The following is a 16,926-nucleotide window of genomic DNA, read 5'->3' as shown; positions in this document are numbered from 1 at the left end:
TTTAAACAAATTGTAAGTGAATTTTCAGTCCTACAATTCCTATCTTGTGCAACCGGCACAAAACATATCTGAGCAGGCATGCTATATATACACTATAGCACGTGCACAGATTGGTTTCTGTGTGGACTATACAAGATGAAGCTTTGGATTTGGAAAATTATCATATGCTAACTTGGGGGAGAGAGACAGATACCTAAATCATAGGGTGCCTCTGAGGCTTAATTATTGCTGGTAAAGGTTTTTGACATCCTCTGGCTAAATGGGCTAAAGAGAAAGACAAAGTATTAGCTTCCCAAGAGATACCTAGAAGTTTGACGGGCAGTTTTGAGTTGGTGTCTATTTTCTGTGCTCCAAGAGGCATATCTAGCCTTTTTCTCTGTAGCTTCAGTGGAAACAGGGTGAGTCTGCTGCATGAAAGGTGTGGAAGATAGGGTTGCTAATTTTGGTTGGATGTATTCCTGGAGGTTTCATCACATAATATAATCTTTAATTTTTGGAGACTCCAAGACAATTCTGGAGGGTTGGCAACTGTTGGGCAGAAGGAAAGGAGAGGTGTATATTCCTTGCACGGCAAGGAAACTAGCTGTGCATGGAGTTCCTTCAAAGCAGTGCACAGGGGGTAAGTGGGGCCAGCACATGGGCATCTGGGATCAGGGAATCAACTGCTGCATCCTCTCCACCCTCCCCATCGCTGTGGAGGAAGCACATTAGCATTTCAGGCGCTACTGCAGCCTTAGGACTGCATTGCCAGCCACCTCTGCAACCTCCTGGCACGTAAACAAAGAGGAAGACATCTGTTCCCCACTGGTCTTATTGCACATCCTGGTGATGAGGGTGGGAATTAATCATAGAATATAGGCACAAAAGAAGGCTACAAGATGATATGGGTAGGGTATTTGTCCTGTCTTAACTTTTGAATATGTATGCAATGGATTGAAAACCAAAATTAACTTAGCAGTAGCAAACTAGATGGGTGCTGTTCAAATATGATCTTTACCATCCTCTATATTTAAACTAGAGAATACATCAAATACTGCACTAACATTAGTTACTCTGAGTGGTAAGCATCAATGTTTTAGTTGTGTCCACTCTATCTAAACAAAGAGATAAAGCCAATGTTTATTTATTAGTAGAGATCAGGAAGTAGACTACTTGAGCCACACAGTTCTTAACAAGCAAGTTTCAGCTAAAAGCCTTTTTTTAAAAGATAACTGATGAAGTGAACACAATTGCTATGAATTCTAAGGCATTGTCTACACAGTAAACACAGCTATTACAAGCACAGTGCTAACTGCAGTGTAAACAAAGCTATAAGAAATGAGATGTTGGTTTAAATCAAGTATCCCTATTGGCTAATGAGCCAACATACATACTTGCTATCCCACATAACTTAGTAGTAATTTCTCAGTTTTACAAGGTAAGTATCTTCACACTTGGAGAATTTGTACTGTGATCATCATTAAAGAGTCAGCTGTTGTCAACAGTTTCCACACAGAAGTCTCTGAGATACTTTCTTTCCCCCTATGTTCTTTGTTACTACAGTAATTTCCTCTTCTAAAATATAGACATAGGATGTTTTCAGATACTATTGCATGGTAACTGTTAGAAAATGTTAACTTGTCCATAGCAACCCCTGTAGGTGACCCTGAAAAGGTGATGGGATTACTGAGGAGTAAAATAGGGCACTTAAAGTATCCTTGTGCCGCCACAAACAAAATAAGCTGTAGATAACAATAAATTCTACATGTATTTAATGCAAATGTATATCTTATGGCTTTTCTAATTGGAATCTCTCTCTTTGCTACATTTTTCTCCAAAATAGCTATAATGCTGAGATTCATTTTTTTAAAATAATTCAGTAAATTACATTTTTTCAGTGAGGCATGTGGGGTTCTGTAATACCAGTGTGCTTTGCAGCAGAGCAATCTGAATAGAGAGGACTAGTCCTACTGGGACTTGGCGTGTAGACTCTCTAAGCACCTCGGCTTATAGAAGAGTAAGGTCAAGCAGGCAAAACATCTGTCAAAGGGTACGTCTCAAGGTCATCCCTTTGCGGTGAGGATGGGTGCCTTACTTACCTCAGATATTGTTCTCTGGGCAACAGCAATCCTGTGGTTTGGTTCTGGGGCATTGGGTGCATCCTTTTGGCTGTACTTTTTTAGCAGGCCCACTCTCTTCCGGAGAGCATATAAAGTAGTTCAAACAAAAGGAAAATATTTCTACATCCCTCACAATATTGGGCCTTCATCCTCATGCAAGGGAATGGGAAACAGTCCTTCAGGCCCCACAGGGAGTCTCAGCTTCCACTCTCCTGCATAGCAGAAGGCCAAGATTTATTCTTGAAGGTTACAACAGAAAAAACAGACCAGCCCGTCTCCTTCCTCAGAAGGCTTGGGTAGGCCACAGTCTCAAACTGTTCATCAATTAGTAACATAGTTAGTAACCAGTCTAGAGGCATTAGCTCTGCTTGTTTCAGAATGTCACCTCAACAGTGCTGAATTCTTCCTTTTTTAAGGGCCCTCCCCCAGGTCTGACAAGCCACACAGGTGCAGCAGGTTGCAGCTGATTGATATCACAGCAATTAACCTCTTCTTGGTTGGGGGGCACCTGCCCCACTACAGTGTCATACTTGCAAAGGCAATGGGAGAATCACAATCACTGAAGACTTCAGAGCAAGGCTGGGTGATCATCAGCTGTAGATTGTTTAGGGATAACATTGTGCAGGGGTGTTAGATGACATGCTTGAGATCAGCTTCTAGGCCAGTTGATTCTAGTTGCTAAAGGCGCTCAGATCCAGATCAAGGATATTTTAGATACCTAACTCCTATTGAAATAAGTGTGAGTTAGGTTCCTAAATATCTTTGAGGATCTAGATCTTGGATCAAATCCAACCTACCTCACAAACACTCTGTTGTACCCTATGCCTCACAGTAATGCCTGTTGAGCATTTGTAAGTGAGTAAATATATTGTTTGCTGACAGTACATCCATCATTGGCTGACTTTGCCCTAGTTTAAGCACTGCATAGATTAAAAATGGAAAGAGTGGGACTTTCATCACAGGGAAGTCACTGGAAAAAATAAAAAAAATTAAAACTAAAGTCTGTAGAGTTCCCATGTGTCCTCTGTTTTTGAACTGTGGATTGGAATCCAGAGCAGCTTTTTGGCCAGATAGAAAGAGATTACTCTAACAGGGAACTTTAAATCCATAAACATCTGTTGCTAGGTCAGGGCAAGAAAACTGGGGATGCCAGGAAATGTGGTATTAACACTCTCCGGTCAATAAAGGATGTATTATTTTGAAATCTTCCATTTTGTTAGGTTTTTGGATTAGAGAAAGGTTCTAATGCATATTTCAAATATTCCTAACCTTCCTCAAGTTTGGGAAGTTCATTTTAAACACTCAAACAAGGGGAAGAAGAGTCTATGAAGTCAAGTGAATTGTTTCCTATTAAAACTGCATGGATCATTGACTAATCTGAAAAGCACATAGGATATTGGAAGCCTTGGCCTAATTTAATTTAATGTGATTTTTGTGCAGATGTTCCCATTGGTGCTACACTACTGACGGCCTTTTACAATGGCTGCATGGAGGTGAACATCAACGGCAGACAGCTGGATCTGGATGAAGCCGTCTCTAAACAGAATGACATTAGATCACACTCATGCCCACTGACTGAATGAATTCTTAAACTAGCTTTCTTTCTTCAGATACAATTTGTGTAATTAGCCTCATATCATAATGAAACCTGTATCATTTTACTCAAGATGTTCCAGGAAGGATGTTCAACTGGAATGTTTCTATCCTCTTAATGTAGTATGGGAAGATAAAATAAACCCCACTTTTTCAGAGATAGAAGGACATGATGAAGATTGAAATCCTGTAAAAATATGTTTTTATCCATGTCAGTGATAATATCTTTAAACTACATTTAAAGATTTTTTTTGGGGGGTGAAATAGTCTTTTTTTCACCATTGATGCGGTTCCCTTTTTGTATTTTACTCAGCTTGGAGAGTCAAATCAGGCAAGTGTGGCTGTCATCAGTTTCACTCTTGGTTCTGATGCATTAGCCAAATGCGGTGTGGTGTTTGGTTTGCAAGTGCTACCAGCATGTATGAATCTGAAGAAAACTATTTTCATATAACTTTCTAAAATAAAATGTATGAAAATGTCTTAGCAGATTTTGGAAAATGTGTTTTTAGAAAAGTCTAAAGGCCCCCATCATTATACTTCTGAATCACAGCATTATTTTGGGGAGCAACATCCAAACCCAAACTTTCAGTAAATATCACATCTTTTCTTAAAAAGAAAGAAATGAGTGAAGTGGCTTTGTAATACATATACAATACTAAACCAACTTTTCAACTTGAAACCTCCATTTATAGACACATTTCAACTCATGTTATTCACTTCAGCAGAATGTATCAAAATGACAGAAAATGATATTCTATTACTCCTTAGGACAGACTAGATTAGGAAATTCTGCATCAACATTAAGTCTTTCCATGTTTTCCATCAAGGAATCCCAGCATTGTACATTAGGATTGCCAACCTTGCATTTTAATTTGTACTGACATGAAGATCTGAAGTTGATTTTTTTTTACTGACATGGAAAACGTTTTACTGACATCACCATAAACAATACAATAATGTCACAAAAGCATGTACTCGCTTGCATGAAACACCTCAGCCCCTGCTTTCCCTGGCCAAGGTGACAGCCCAGCACTCGCTAGTGACCCCGTCTGCCCCAAATCGTATGCTTCACAGCCCCAGCCAGCACCTGCTGGGAGAGGGTGCCCAGGGGCAAGGCAGGGATCAGTCAGTCATGTTGTGCAGCAGGACTAGGGCTGTCTGGCTGGAGGGATGGGAAGGGGAAATGGGGGCAAGGAGCAGGAGGAGGAAAGGCAGGAATGCTGGGCTGGGGGACGGTGGGGAGCGATGGGGAAGGCTCTGGGAGGAGCAGCAGGCTCCAGATGCAATGGCAAATCCTCCTGGGGAGAACAGAGGGGCCACCAGGCCCGCCGCGCATACCTGAGTCAGCTGGACATCTGCAGGACAGCGGAGCCCAGCTCAGCTCACTGCGCCGCGCCAGGTGGCTCTGCGGCTGCCCTGTGGTCCCAGTCCTTCCCTGCGCCAGCTCGGCACTGAGCTGGGACTGGGAGCAGGAGGGACTTGGTCTGCTTCCCCTTCCAGTTCTCTCAGCTGTCAGTCAGCCCAGCCCACCTCACTTGCCTCGGCCGGGCATCAGCCGGTGCCCCACCCACAGCAGGCTGGCGCCTCTGGTCCTGGGAATCATGCCCCTCCCTCCCCCCCACTGTCGGTCCAACTCTGCCATGACACTGCTAAGTGGCTGCAGCAGCAACAGCCAAAGGCACACAGGAAGACGGGCAGGCAGCTGGCTCGGCCTTGTCTGCCAGCGGGTGAGCGGGGCTGGGAGAGCTTGGTTGGGGGGGCAGAGGGGAGCGGCTGGAGGTGGCTGGCACCTTGTACTTCAGACTTCAAGCTGGCTGTTTCTTTATTCGATTCAGAGCTCCACTAAGAGGGACACACACACTCAGACTTAAATTAACTCAGTGCCATGCTATTCTCAGAAAGCAAATGCCAGCAGTTTTACGTGCATGAGTTGCACAGATGAAGCAGCATCAGTCAGAGTTACAGGACACCAAATTGGAATTTACCATATAAGCCTCACTGGCAAAAAAAAAAAAAAAAACAGACTTCCTCATTCATGATGAATCTCACAGTCCACGGTTTCCTAACCACTCCCAACCAGCTCCTTCATACATAAAGCTGTCAGACTAGTTCTCTCCTCAGGCCAATCCTTCAAAACTGGGAATAAAATCTTCATCACTTACACTTCTGGGAACCTACAGAGAGAGGGATACACCTGCATTTGAAAGCCGTATTTCAGCTAGAGTTGTTTGTTTATAGGAAAGGCCCAAATCCTGCAGTCATGGAACACAAAGCCATGTCTCCTCTCAGACAGATTAATAATCTGCGTTTTCTCCAGGAATTGAAATGAGGTCAGGTGGGGTGGGGTGGGGAGGGGAGTTTGGATGTACAGGGGAGTGAGAGCGAAGGTGGGCTGTAGGGCACCACAGTAAAAACTGAAAAATGTTTCACAACCGTTTTATTAGATTTAACTCCTAGTTTAAAATCTTATCACACAAATTAAAGTCGGTAACTCAAGCCTACCATGAAGCATCCTTCTTGGTTTCTTCTTGTAATTTTGCACAACTCTGTTAATGAACTTCTCGAATGCAGTGCGGTCATCTTTGGTGGCTTCTTGTGTGTCTGGTACTTCCCGTCCTTTGTGATATGCTCATGTGTAATGATATGCTCTGTAATGCGTAATTTTTTTAGCTGGCTTAACAAACACTTCTTGTCCTCTTCACTTAAGGAGTCAATATAAGTGCCTTAATTAGTCAATTAGATCAGTGCTTAATTTGTAATGAAACAGGTGCCGGGGATCAAGCAAATTTTTTGACTTCCTAACATGTGGCAAGCTCAGCAGTGCCGGGGCTATGAACTGCCAAGCCTAGAGGTGCCGTGGTTCAGCTCTGGCAAGCCCCTGCACAAATTAAGCACTGAGGGTGACCCTCCTCAATCAGGGCAGGCTATGTACAGCTCTGCTGTCCTTTACTTGTTCAATAAGGATAACATTTCATTACTCCTGTATTCAATGCTAAAGTGATTTGTAACCCTACACCAGCCCAAATTGATCAATTGGGCAACTGGGCTCTGTCTACTGGATACCAAGGCAGAGTAGGTGTGTTCATATAAATACAGTCTGGTGCTGAAGCTTTTCCCTCACACCCTCCGGCTCATCACTAGCTATCAGGGGAGAGCTCATTCAGACCTTACTTACAAATCATAATGTGAAATTATTAGGTTGGCCAACATTGCTGAAATGAATGTGCCAGTGCTGTCATAAAAAACAACAGCTGTGTGAGGAAGCTAGTCTTTGTTCCTGCTTTTCAAATCTATTACACTTTTTCATATACAAGTATTTTATTGTATACTCTTCATGCTTTTAAAGTGTGTATTAATGTTTCAATTTCAATTGAAATTTCCAACCAATGACTAAATTGGCAAAACTGCTTAACTATTTGATCACTCAGGGAGTGATGGGGGGAAATTGGAGGTATAGGGAAATTCCTGTTAACAAGGAAAGTTGATTAGGGCAGGAGGGAATCAGTTTTCTGGGAAGTATCCAGTTCAGGCATTTCCAGCTTCCTTAATTTCCTCTGAGTGGGCTTTCCCTTCCCTGACTCATTTTCACACATCCAGTAACACCCACTCTGGCTGCTCTAGCATTTTAGTCAAGCTGAACAAACAAACAGACGAGAGAACAGGCATAAGCAGTCACTGCATTTCATCTCCAGCCCCTCCATTTACAGAACTATTATCTATCAAAACACCTGTATTGGGGTTTACTTCCTAAGGGCCCAATCGCAATATATTTGATGCACCAGGATTATAAAATTTACTTACCAAGAGATGGATCATACCATTCTTACTTACTCTGAGAAGTATCTTAATTCCTCTGGGAATCCCAATGAAACAAATGGGGTTCCTTGTGTTGTGAGGTATTACACAATGTAATGTACCTCAGAGTGTAGAATCTGGGCCTAAGTTTTCAATTGTATTTTGCTGGCTGCTTTTTTTCCTGCCCTTAAACTTCACTTCCCACCCTGACCTTATTATATAACATTATGAGTATCTTGGACGAATGTTTGCTACGGTTTCCCACGGAAGCCAGTCTCAGGTCCCTCACAGAGTTTGAGTCAGCACCAGTTCTCATACTCCTGTTCATTGGTAAAAGGAAAACTTGAAGATCAGTTGAAGCCAATCCAGTGGCTAATCACCAGTCAGCTAATGACCCACAACTGTGAAGTGGCATCATGATGCAAAATTGCTTAAATTTCCCCAATTCCTCTCCTTTAAATACTTGTGGAAAAGTATCTCTCCCACCCATTGCACTTGCCTTATTTGGACCCAGTTCAGTAAAGCACTTAAACACATGCTTAGGTCCCACTGAAATCAGTTTTAATTATGTACTTAAATGCTATGCTGAAATGGGGGTTAGGTGAATCAGACAATCTAAACATGCCGTTAATTACTGCATTTGCAATTTAGTAACAAAAGCCCCAGAAAATCAAATTGTCTTCAGGAAAGTGGATATTACACTTGTTCAGCTTTCTTACTTCCATAACAATCATAGAAACATGAAATAAAAATGTCACTATGACAGACATTTATGTCAACATGTGTACAATAGAAGAAAAAGTTTTGGATTTTTTGTTTTATAAATCAGAGAGGAAATTAAGAAACAGGAAATAGTTAAGTCACACTAAATCACACAGGTTTCTGATAGGGACAACTATCGGTATTTTGTTTCCTTGTAAGGATACTTTAGTGCATTCTAGTCTTATGTAAAACTCTGTGTTTGATTTTTGAATGTGTAAGTGCCTTGATGTTTTAAACATGCAATAAAGAAGAATCTACAACTTTCTTTTCACTTCAAGGTGTATTTGCATATCTTTTATTAATTTTAACTATACACACCTTGTTCTAATGATCAAATGTCTTACTTAAGAGTCTGTGATAATCTTCAGTATAAAAAAAGTCAATAACTATGTTCATTTGATGTTCAAATATGAATCCATATTCCCTAGATCAATGGTGGGATTTATTCATGATTTAATATTGTCAGTATCAACTAAACAGGGCTGATGCAATACGCAAGAAGCGAGATTAATAAGAGAAGTTTATCAGCTTCTGTCTTTTCACATTTTGCATACAATATTTTGCACATTTTCTAGCACCTGAAATCCAGACAGGGTGTCTCATTCTCATTTATATTAAGGCCCCTTAATATCTACATATAGAATCACTTTAAGGTTCCTTTGCACTCCAGAGTGGTATATGTTGATCTTAGAGTGACTGTGAATCAGGCATATTGTTTCTACCTTATTTTATCCCAAGGATTACCACCGTCAAGGAAACAAAAGAGATAAGTCCAAACATTATTTGTTATTATTAAATAATAAACAACAAAAATAATAATTAACTTACTGTTCTCAGCAATCCCAGTCCAGATAAGCACTTAAGCATGTTCATAACTTTAGTGGAACTACCCACATGCTTAAAATTAATGTTATGCTTAATGCATTGGGGCTAGTTGAATCAGCTGTAAACCCAGAATGACTCCACTGGTTTCAGTGGATTTACACTGATAGAATAGAGCAGAATTTGGATCATGCAGAAAAACAGGTTGTTTTAAAAAAAATTACAATCCTTAAAACAATATTTGGTGTTAATAAATTAAGTACAAGAGGAGCAAAAGGGGAACAGAATGCTCTCTGATTAAACAGAAATAATAGGAACACTCTACCTTGAATCCTAAAACATAGATATCAACAGACAAGCTTTTCAACTGCTTGATGAGGACCTACAGCTTTAGCTGTTTTGGATAAAATTTGGACATTCCAGACACCAATTTTACATTTGCCACAAACACATGGGATACCAGAATGGCCCTTTTCCAAAATTTCATTGGTCATTTTCACCTTACAAAATGAGTTCACTAAGGAATACTGCTATACAGCTAGCCATCATGCAGTTGCTAAAAGGTTTGGAGGTGCCATAAGATTGACAGTGGTGGACAGAAACTGAATATCCAGCCAAATCACTTTAAGCACCTAGCCAGAGGCTGACCCAGGCAGCTCGCAATCTGCAAGGAGGCTACAGTTTTGCAGGAGCAATTATTTATAGCCACAGTTCATGTCATTTAGATACCCAACTATCTGATGTGTGGGTGCAGTCCTGTAATGTGCCTGCATGACATGAGCAGCATCCACAACTAATAGTTGCTGCAATTATTTGCTCTTCAGACTTTAGAAAGAACCTAGCGTGTTTTAGGTGCTAACAGAATCTAACTAGGGATAATTATTATTAGTGCCAACATATTGCAAGTGCAGAAAATAGGGGGCAGGTTATAAAAATCTGCACCTAAAGGTCTTAGTGAAAATATTGTGAGAGTAGGGTTTATACTGGTGTTTTAACCAGCATTTCCTCTCCACTCAGTGACTATGCCCCAATTGTTGATCTGGTCACCTCCCTTCACACTAGGATGGTTACATTGCAGTGGTGTTATATGGATAAGGGCTAAATCTTGCCCAAGCTGGTGCTGCAAGAGGGAGCAGGATGTTATCGTTTATATCACTTATATTTCTATAGCCCTTTTCTTCACAGAGGTTATCATTTACAAAAACAGCACAGCACTACTTCATTCAAAAGAAGTGAATTATATCTCTCTAAAAAGGTCAGTTCTACTAATACGTTCTTTTTGCCTTAGGGATCTGAAGTGCATCTGCACAAACTAATCACGTGGGTGAAGGTAGCTAAGTGTCCCGGACTATATAGCATATGTCCATGGAATCTCACATACACATCTTCCTCATATAGTTTTCCTGGCTATTAAAAGGCACTAAAATCGATAAGACAAAAAGTTTCTCCTCTGTAACAGGTCAGAGGCAAGTCATCTTTTTAGGAATTAAATTTAGACACACATTCAAAAATGCACTAAATGAGATCACTCCTGGCAGATTTTAACATCTAAGCTAATATCACTAACACTTACAATAACAGTAAATCATCCCATGCTGTAAACCTTCAAAGGCCACATACTGCTTTTGCATCAGTCTCATCAAACACTTTTTGATTTTAAAAGGTACTAAAAGATAGAAAGCCAGCACAGTTCCATCAAGACTATCTGAAATGCTTTCTGACAAAAAATCCAGCCTTCTGGGTTTAATGTGTATTTTCTACTAATTTTTTTCAACATTAAAATGGTCTTTAAAGTTTACAACTTACATTTTCCTACCTTTACTGATCTGTTATGTCCTCCTGCCCTTCCAATGTGGACTTCACAATAAGCACTATTATTTGTTTTGTCTATAGAAGGCCAGATTTGCACACCCAAGTCAGTCATGCACACTTAAATTTATGAAGCACCCATCATTAATATGGTAGCTAGGAGAAGATATTGGATGATATAGTCTCTGATCTGCAATGTGATCAGATAGCCAGACCCGCCAAACATCAGACACCTCGCACATGACTTCAATGGAAGGAGAGTAAGGCCAACGCTTCCCCACATGTCTGAGGTGTTTTCATATAAAGCAATGCTCTGCTTCTTTAAACCTATTAGAATGTTATACTTCAGGTCTGGGCTAAGAAAACATAGCGGTCCATGCTGGAACCACAAAGGGAGATCTAGTTGGCTTTTCTAGACAGTGGGCCAGATTCCCATCTCACTTACATCAGTTAAATCCAGAGTAAATGACTGCAATTGAATTACACAGCTATAAACCAGAGTAACATCAGAATCTGTCCCAAAGTGGTCCATCACCAGCGGGCACTGACTCGAGCACTGACCCTGTGTTCTGCCCTTGACAGGGAATGGAACTAGCCCTCATGTCACCAGTGTTATTGATGCCCTGCCTTTTCAAGTGAAGGCTGCTTTTGCAAGCATTTAACTTTGTAGACAAAGATTAATGACTGACCATCTCAAAAACGCTCCATTTGAGAAATTCATTTCTTTAAATAATTAATGGGGAAGAACAAACCTTCTGAACAGGATATGACGCAGTTACAATATTGCAGGGTTTCTTTAAAGCAATAATGAGGCATCATTCTTCTTGAACTCTCTTTGCCGTGAAGCATTTTACAGAAATAAAAGAATTCTGATGCTGACAATATGTTAAAAGGAGGGGTTGAGATTTTCAGATCAGGGGAGTTTCAGAGGGAGTAGCTCCAGCTACAGACTGTGTTCATAGGTGCCGGAATTACGGATGCTGCTGCACCCCCAGGCTTGAAGTGGTTTCCATTTTATACAGGGTTTACAGTTTGATTCAATGGCTCTCAGCACCCCTGCTATAAAAATTGTTCCAGCACCCCTGTCTGTGTTTGGAGGTAGCAAGACTTGGTGAGTGGTGCATTTGGTCCATCTGTGGGTTGTTCGTTTGACTGTTTGTTTGTTCTGTGTACAGGCTCTGTAGATGGGCTGCAGGCCACTGAGTAAGCCCTTGGAGCTTTGATCAGTGCCTTGATAAAGGCTGCGAGGCTGTAGCCCTTGGAGCTTTGATCAGTGCCTTGATAAAGGCTGCGAGGCTGTAGCCCTTGGAGCTTTGATCAGTACAGCCCTGCAAATCTGCGGATATCCGCTTTATATCCGTGGACTATTGTTACGGATCGTGGATGGATATTGATCCAAATTTTATATCTGGAGCCCTGCAAATCTGCAGATAACCATGGACCGTTTTTGTGGATCGCGGATTGGATGCGGATACAAGTTCCGTATACACTCAGGGCTCTACTGATCGGTCCAGCTGTTTGAAGACTCTGAGGGGCTAATCACTCCTTGGTGGTGAGGGGCGGAACTGAGCTAAGCTAAGCAGGGAAGACTTGATATTAAAAATCACTTGCCAGGTGAACTCAAGGACTGTGAACTGAGGGAACTACAAGAGTTTTGGAGGAAGTTGAAAGAGGGAATCTGAGAGGCTTTCCCTTCAAGTTCAGCACTATGTGATATCAAGCTCACTCGTGATGCAGCAGTGGTGGTGACCTGCAAAGGATGTGTCATGTTTTCTTTTCTACATGAAGACAGAAGGGATTTCCTGAGCATGAAATTCAAGAAAATGATCTTGAATGCTTATGGATCAATATCCTAACAAATAAAGCAAGATGGGGGGTATTAGCTAGTGTCTGCTACAGCCCATAAAATCGCAATAGGAAACAGGATGACCATTTCCTTACAAACCTATCTACAATGTGTAGAGAAAAACCCCGTAAAGTCCTGGAGGACTTCAATTTGAGTGCCATATGGTGGAGGTCTCATGATACTAGTACTAAAACATCCCTGGAATTTCTACACATTTAGATGACAATTTCCTAACTCAAAAAGTGTTGCACACAACATGAAGGAATTCTATATTAGACTTTGTCCTAACAGATAAAGAGGAAATGTTCACTGAACTAAAAGTTAATGCTAGTTTAGATATAAGTGATCATGGCTTGATCATATTTATAATATGCAAGCAGAATGAGGTCCAGTAATATCTAGACTTGGTGCTTTAATAGGGCCAATTTCACATAGCTGAAAACAGTTATGACCAATATCAGCTGGGAGGAAGAATTTAATCAGAAAACTCTAAGTGATAATTGGGAATAATTTAAGAACACCTAACTAGATGCCACAAAGGCCACAATTCTACAATAGAGGAAGAAAGCTGGGCCAGTTAAGAAACCAACCTGATTTAGAAATGAAGTAAAGGCAGCTGTAAAAAAAATTAATAAATGAAAGAAAGGGGAAGTTGACAGTAATGAATATAAATCAGAAATTAAGAGTTATAGAAAACTGATAAGGAAAGCCAAGGGACACAATGTGAAATCTATGACCAGCAGAGTTAAGGACTGTAAGGAGTTTTTTTAGCTATGTTAGAAAACAACAACAATAAAATCCTGGCAATGGTATTGGTCCAATACAAAATGGAAATAGTAGAATTACCAATAATATTGCAGAAAAGGCAGAGGTGTTCAATAAATATTTGTTCTGCATTTGGGGAACACTCATTCCATTCCACTAATATCTCTGGAAGATGTTAAACAGAAGCCACGAAAGTCAGACATTTTTAAATCATCAGGTCCAGATAACATGCACCCAAGAGTTTTAAAAGAGCAGACTGAGGAGTTCACCGGAGCATTCATGTTGATTTTCAATAAAGTTTGGAATACCAGAAAAGTTCCAGAAAACTGGAAGAAAGCTATTGTTGTGCCAATTTTAAAAAAAGATAAACAGGATGATGTGGGTAATTATGGCCTGTCAGCCTGATATTAATCCCAGGCTAGATAATGGAGTAGCTGATGCAGGACTTGATTAATAATGAACTAAAGGTGGGTATGTAATTAATGCATATCAACATCAGTTTATGGAAAATAGATCCTGTCAAACTAACAATATCTTTTTGATGACATTACAAGTTTGGTTGATAAAAATATTAATGGTAATGTAAAATACCTAGACTTCAGTTAGGCATTTGACTTGATGCTGCACGACATTTTTATTAAAAAAACTGTAACAATATGAAATTAACTTGGCACAGAATAAATGGATTAAAAACTGGCTAACTGACATATCTCAAAATGTAACTGTAAATGGGGACTCGTCACTGAGCTGTTCTGTTTCCAATGGAGTCCTGCAGGGATTAGTTATTGGCTCTAACTTATTTTACATCTTTATTAATGGCCTGGAAGAAAACATAAAACTGTCACTGATAAAGTTTGCAGATGAGACAAAAATTGGGGGAGTGGTAAATAATGAAGCTGACCGGTCACTGATTCACAATGATCTAGATCCCTTCGTAAGCTTGGCACAAGCAAACACTAGGTGTTTTAATAAAGCTAAATATAAATGTATACATCTGGGTACAAAGAATGTAGGCCATACTTATAGGATGGGGGACTCTATTCTGGGAAGCAGTGATTATGAGAAAAAATGTGGGGGTCATGGTGGATAATCAGCTGAACATGAGCTCCCAGTGTAATGCTGGGGCCAAAAGAGCTAATGCAATGCTGGGATGCATAAATGAGAATCTCAAGTAAGAATAAAGAGGTTATTTTACCTCAATAGATGGCACAGGTGTGATACTGGTGCCCATAATTCAAGAAGGATGTTGATAAATTGGAGAGGGTTCAGAGAAGAACCACAAGACTGATTAAAGGATTAGAGAACAAGCCTTATAGTGGTAGATTCAAGGAGCTCGATCTACTTATCTTAGCAAAGAGAAGGTTAAGGGGTTACTTGATTATAGTCTGTAGGTACTTACATGGGGAACAAATATTTAATATTGGGCTCTTCGATCTAGAAGAGAAAGGTATAACATAATCCAATGGCATGAAGTTGGAGCGAGACAAATTCAGATTGGAAATAAAACATAAATTATTAATGGTGAGAGTAATTAATCATTGGAACAATTTACCATGGGTCATAGTGGATTCTTCATCACTGACAATTTTTAAATCAAGATTGGATGTTTTTCTAAAAGATCTGCTCTAGGAATTATTTGAGGAATTTCTATGACCTGTTCTATACAGGAGTTGAGACTAGATGATCACAATGGTCCCTTCTGGCCTTAGAATCTATGAATAAGTGCAGAAAATTTAACCACATTAATTCTAAAAAAAGCTGGATAGCTAAATCCTCTGCAGTATTTTAAAAATCACAACCATTCACCTTAAACGATGTCAACATTATTTTAATACCTTTAATTCACTACATTTATCACAAGAAGTAGTATCTCACTTATGGATCTTTGCATTGCTGAGAGTGCAGCTACATAGCCAGCTAAGGCTTGAAAAGCTCATTGTCTCACCTATTTGTACTGTGGTAGTGACTTGACTCTTGAATTGGCTTTGGACTTGTAACAAGAAGTGAAGATACTAGAGTTCAGGGGGTTGTCACAATTGACAACATCAGCAGCTGAGGCACGCAGATGTTCCTTGTTCTGCTTTAGGTGTTAGTGATGTCACCAGCTGTTACTGGAGAAGCAGAGCAGTGAACTCTGATCTTGGCAGGTGACAAAGTATTTTAGTTCATCTGTAAGAAATGATGAACTGGCGTTTGCCAACACTTCAGATGTACTGCTGCTGCCAGAAACCTAAGATACTGTCGCTAACAGAGGATGAAATTGATTCAATCGGACGTACTTACAGTATGTTGCAGGGCCTTATAAACAAGGCAGTGAAACTTTTAAAATGGGCATTAGTTCTTCAAGAATATGCATAGTGAATATTAAACAGACCCCTGAAGCACTTTGTGTGTCTGTCCAGAATCAATTATTTCTTCTCCATTATGTGCAGTGATTTCCCACCCCCCTACACGCTAATATTGTCCTTGACTCTAACATTGCCCATGACTTTGTGTGTAGGCAGATGAGGCACTAGCAAGATACTGAAGCAGGGGAAGGTTTCAAAGGCACAAAAGAGAGTTAGGCACCTGTTACCCCAGAATTTGACATTCCTGTGTGTACGCCAGAACTTGACAATACTGCAGTCAGCCATTTTTTATGTTCAACCACTGCCAGCTAAAAACCAAATACTACATAGTGAGGAATAATCTTGGGCTTTTGTGAGGCAAGGTCAGACAGCTGCATACTTGCAGTTTATTAATCAGAATGGGAGGATGGAACAGAAAGTTATGGAAGAGAGTGAGTGAATAGCGATCTTGGTTTTAAATGCCCTGACATATTGTTGTTCTGACTAGAGATACTAAAAATGTTTTGAGATGAGTAATTTTGCTAAAATTAGGAGAATAGGTGACTTACTAGGAGTCACTATAGGTTATGTGCTTTGTTTGAAGTTAGCTGTACAAGATGAGGTGAAAGAATATGCTTCAGAGCAGTCCAAGGGAGCTTTTCTTCGGGCAAGGAGGTGACATCTAAACTCCCCATCAGCTGGACAGAAAGAGGGCCCCTGGAAGCTCGGCTGGTGATCACTTGAAACCATCTCAGAATGTAACTATATCTGGGATGTCCTAAACCTATTGCGTATGTGTGTGTGTGCTTATTAGCTAATCTAACATCAAATAAATAGTAGTTTTAGATGAAAGCACTTGTTTATATCAATTATTTATCAGATGGACATGCTGTTTTCCTACTGATTTATTCCTGACACCGTCTGAAGTGAAACACTTAAGCTACCACAGCTTTGAGTTCTGAGAAACGCAGCTAACAGATTGGGTAACATCACCTGCCATTAAAAGTCCATTTTCTAATTCCCTCCTAATTTCCCTTTGTGCCTTTGAAAATCTTCCCTGAACTTACTCCTGCATAGACAGCAGAATTCCACCAAGATGCAACATCTT

At 40.3% G+C, this 16,926-nt stretch overlaps 1 protein-coding gene across 1 annotated transcript in view; it reads left to right on the top strand.

Annotated features, from left to right (window-relative positions):
- Positions 1 to 4,171, top strand: part of PROS1 (protein S) — a 41,462-nt gene extending 37,291 nt beyond the window's left edge. The window contains exon 15 of the mRNA XM_067546254.1: positions 3,540 to 4,171. Within this exon, the coding sequence (XP_067402355.1) occupies positions 3,540 to 3,682 (143 nt within the window). The 3' untranslated portion in view covers positions 3,683 to 4,171. The remainder of the gene's footprint in view (positions 1 to 3,539) is intronic.
- The last annotated feature ends 12,755 nt before the right edge of the window (positions 4,172 to 16,926 follow it).

Source organism: Emydura macquarii, unplaced genomic scaffold, assembly GCF_026122565.2.
Source record: "Emydura macquarii macquarii isolate MOO-44397 ecotype Brisbane River unplaced genomic scaffold, CSIRO-AGI_Emac_v2 contig_1119, whole genome shotgun sequence".
NCBI classification, from domain to species: Eukaryota; Metazoa; Chordata; order Testudines; family Chelidae; genus Emydura; species Emydura macquarii.
The sequence above is the reverse complement of the archived record's forward strand: the minus strand, read 5'-3'. Positions and strand labels throughout refer to the sequence as shown.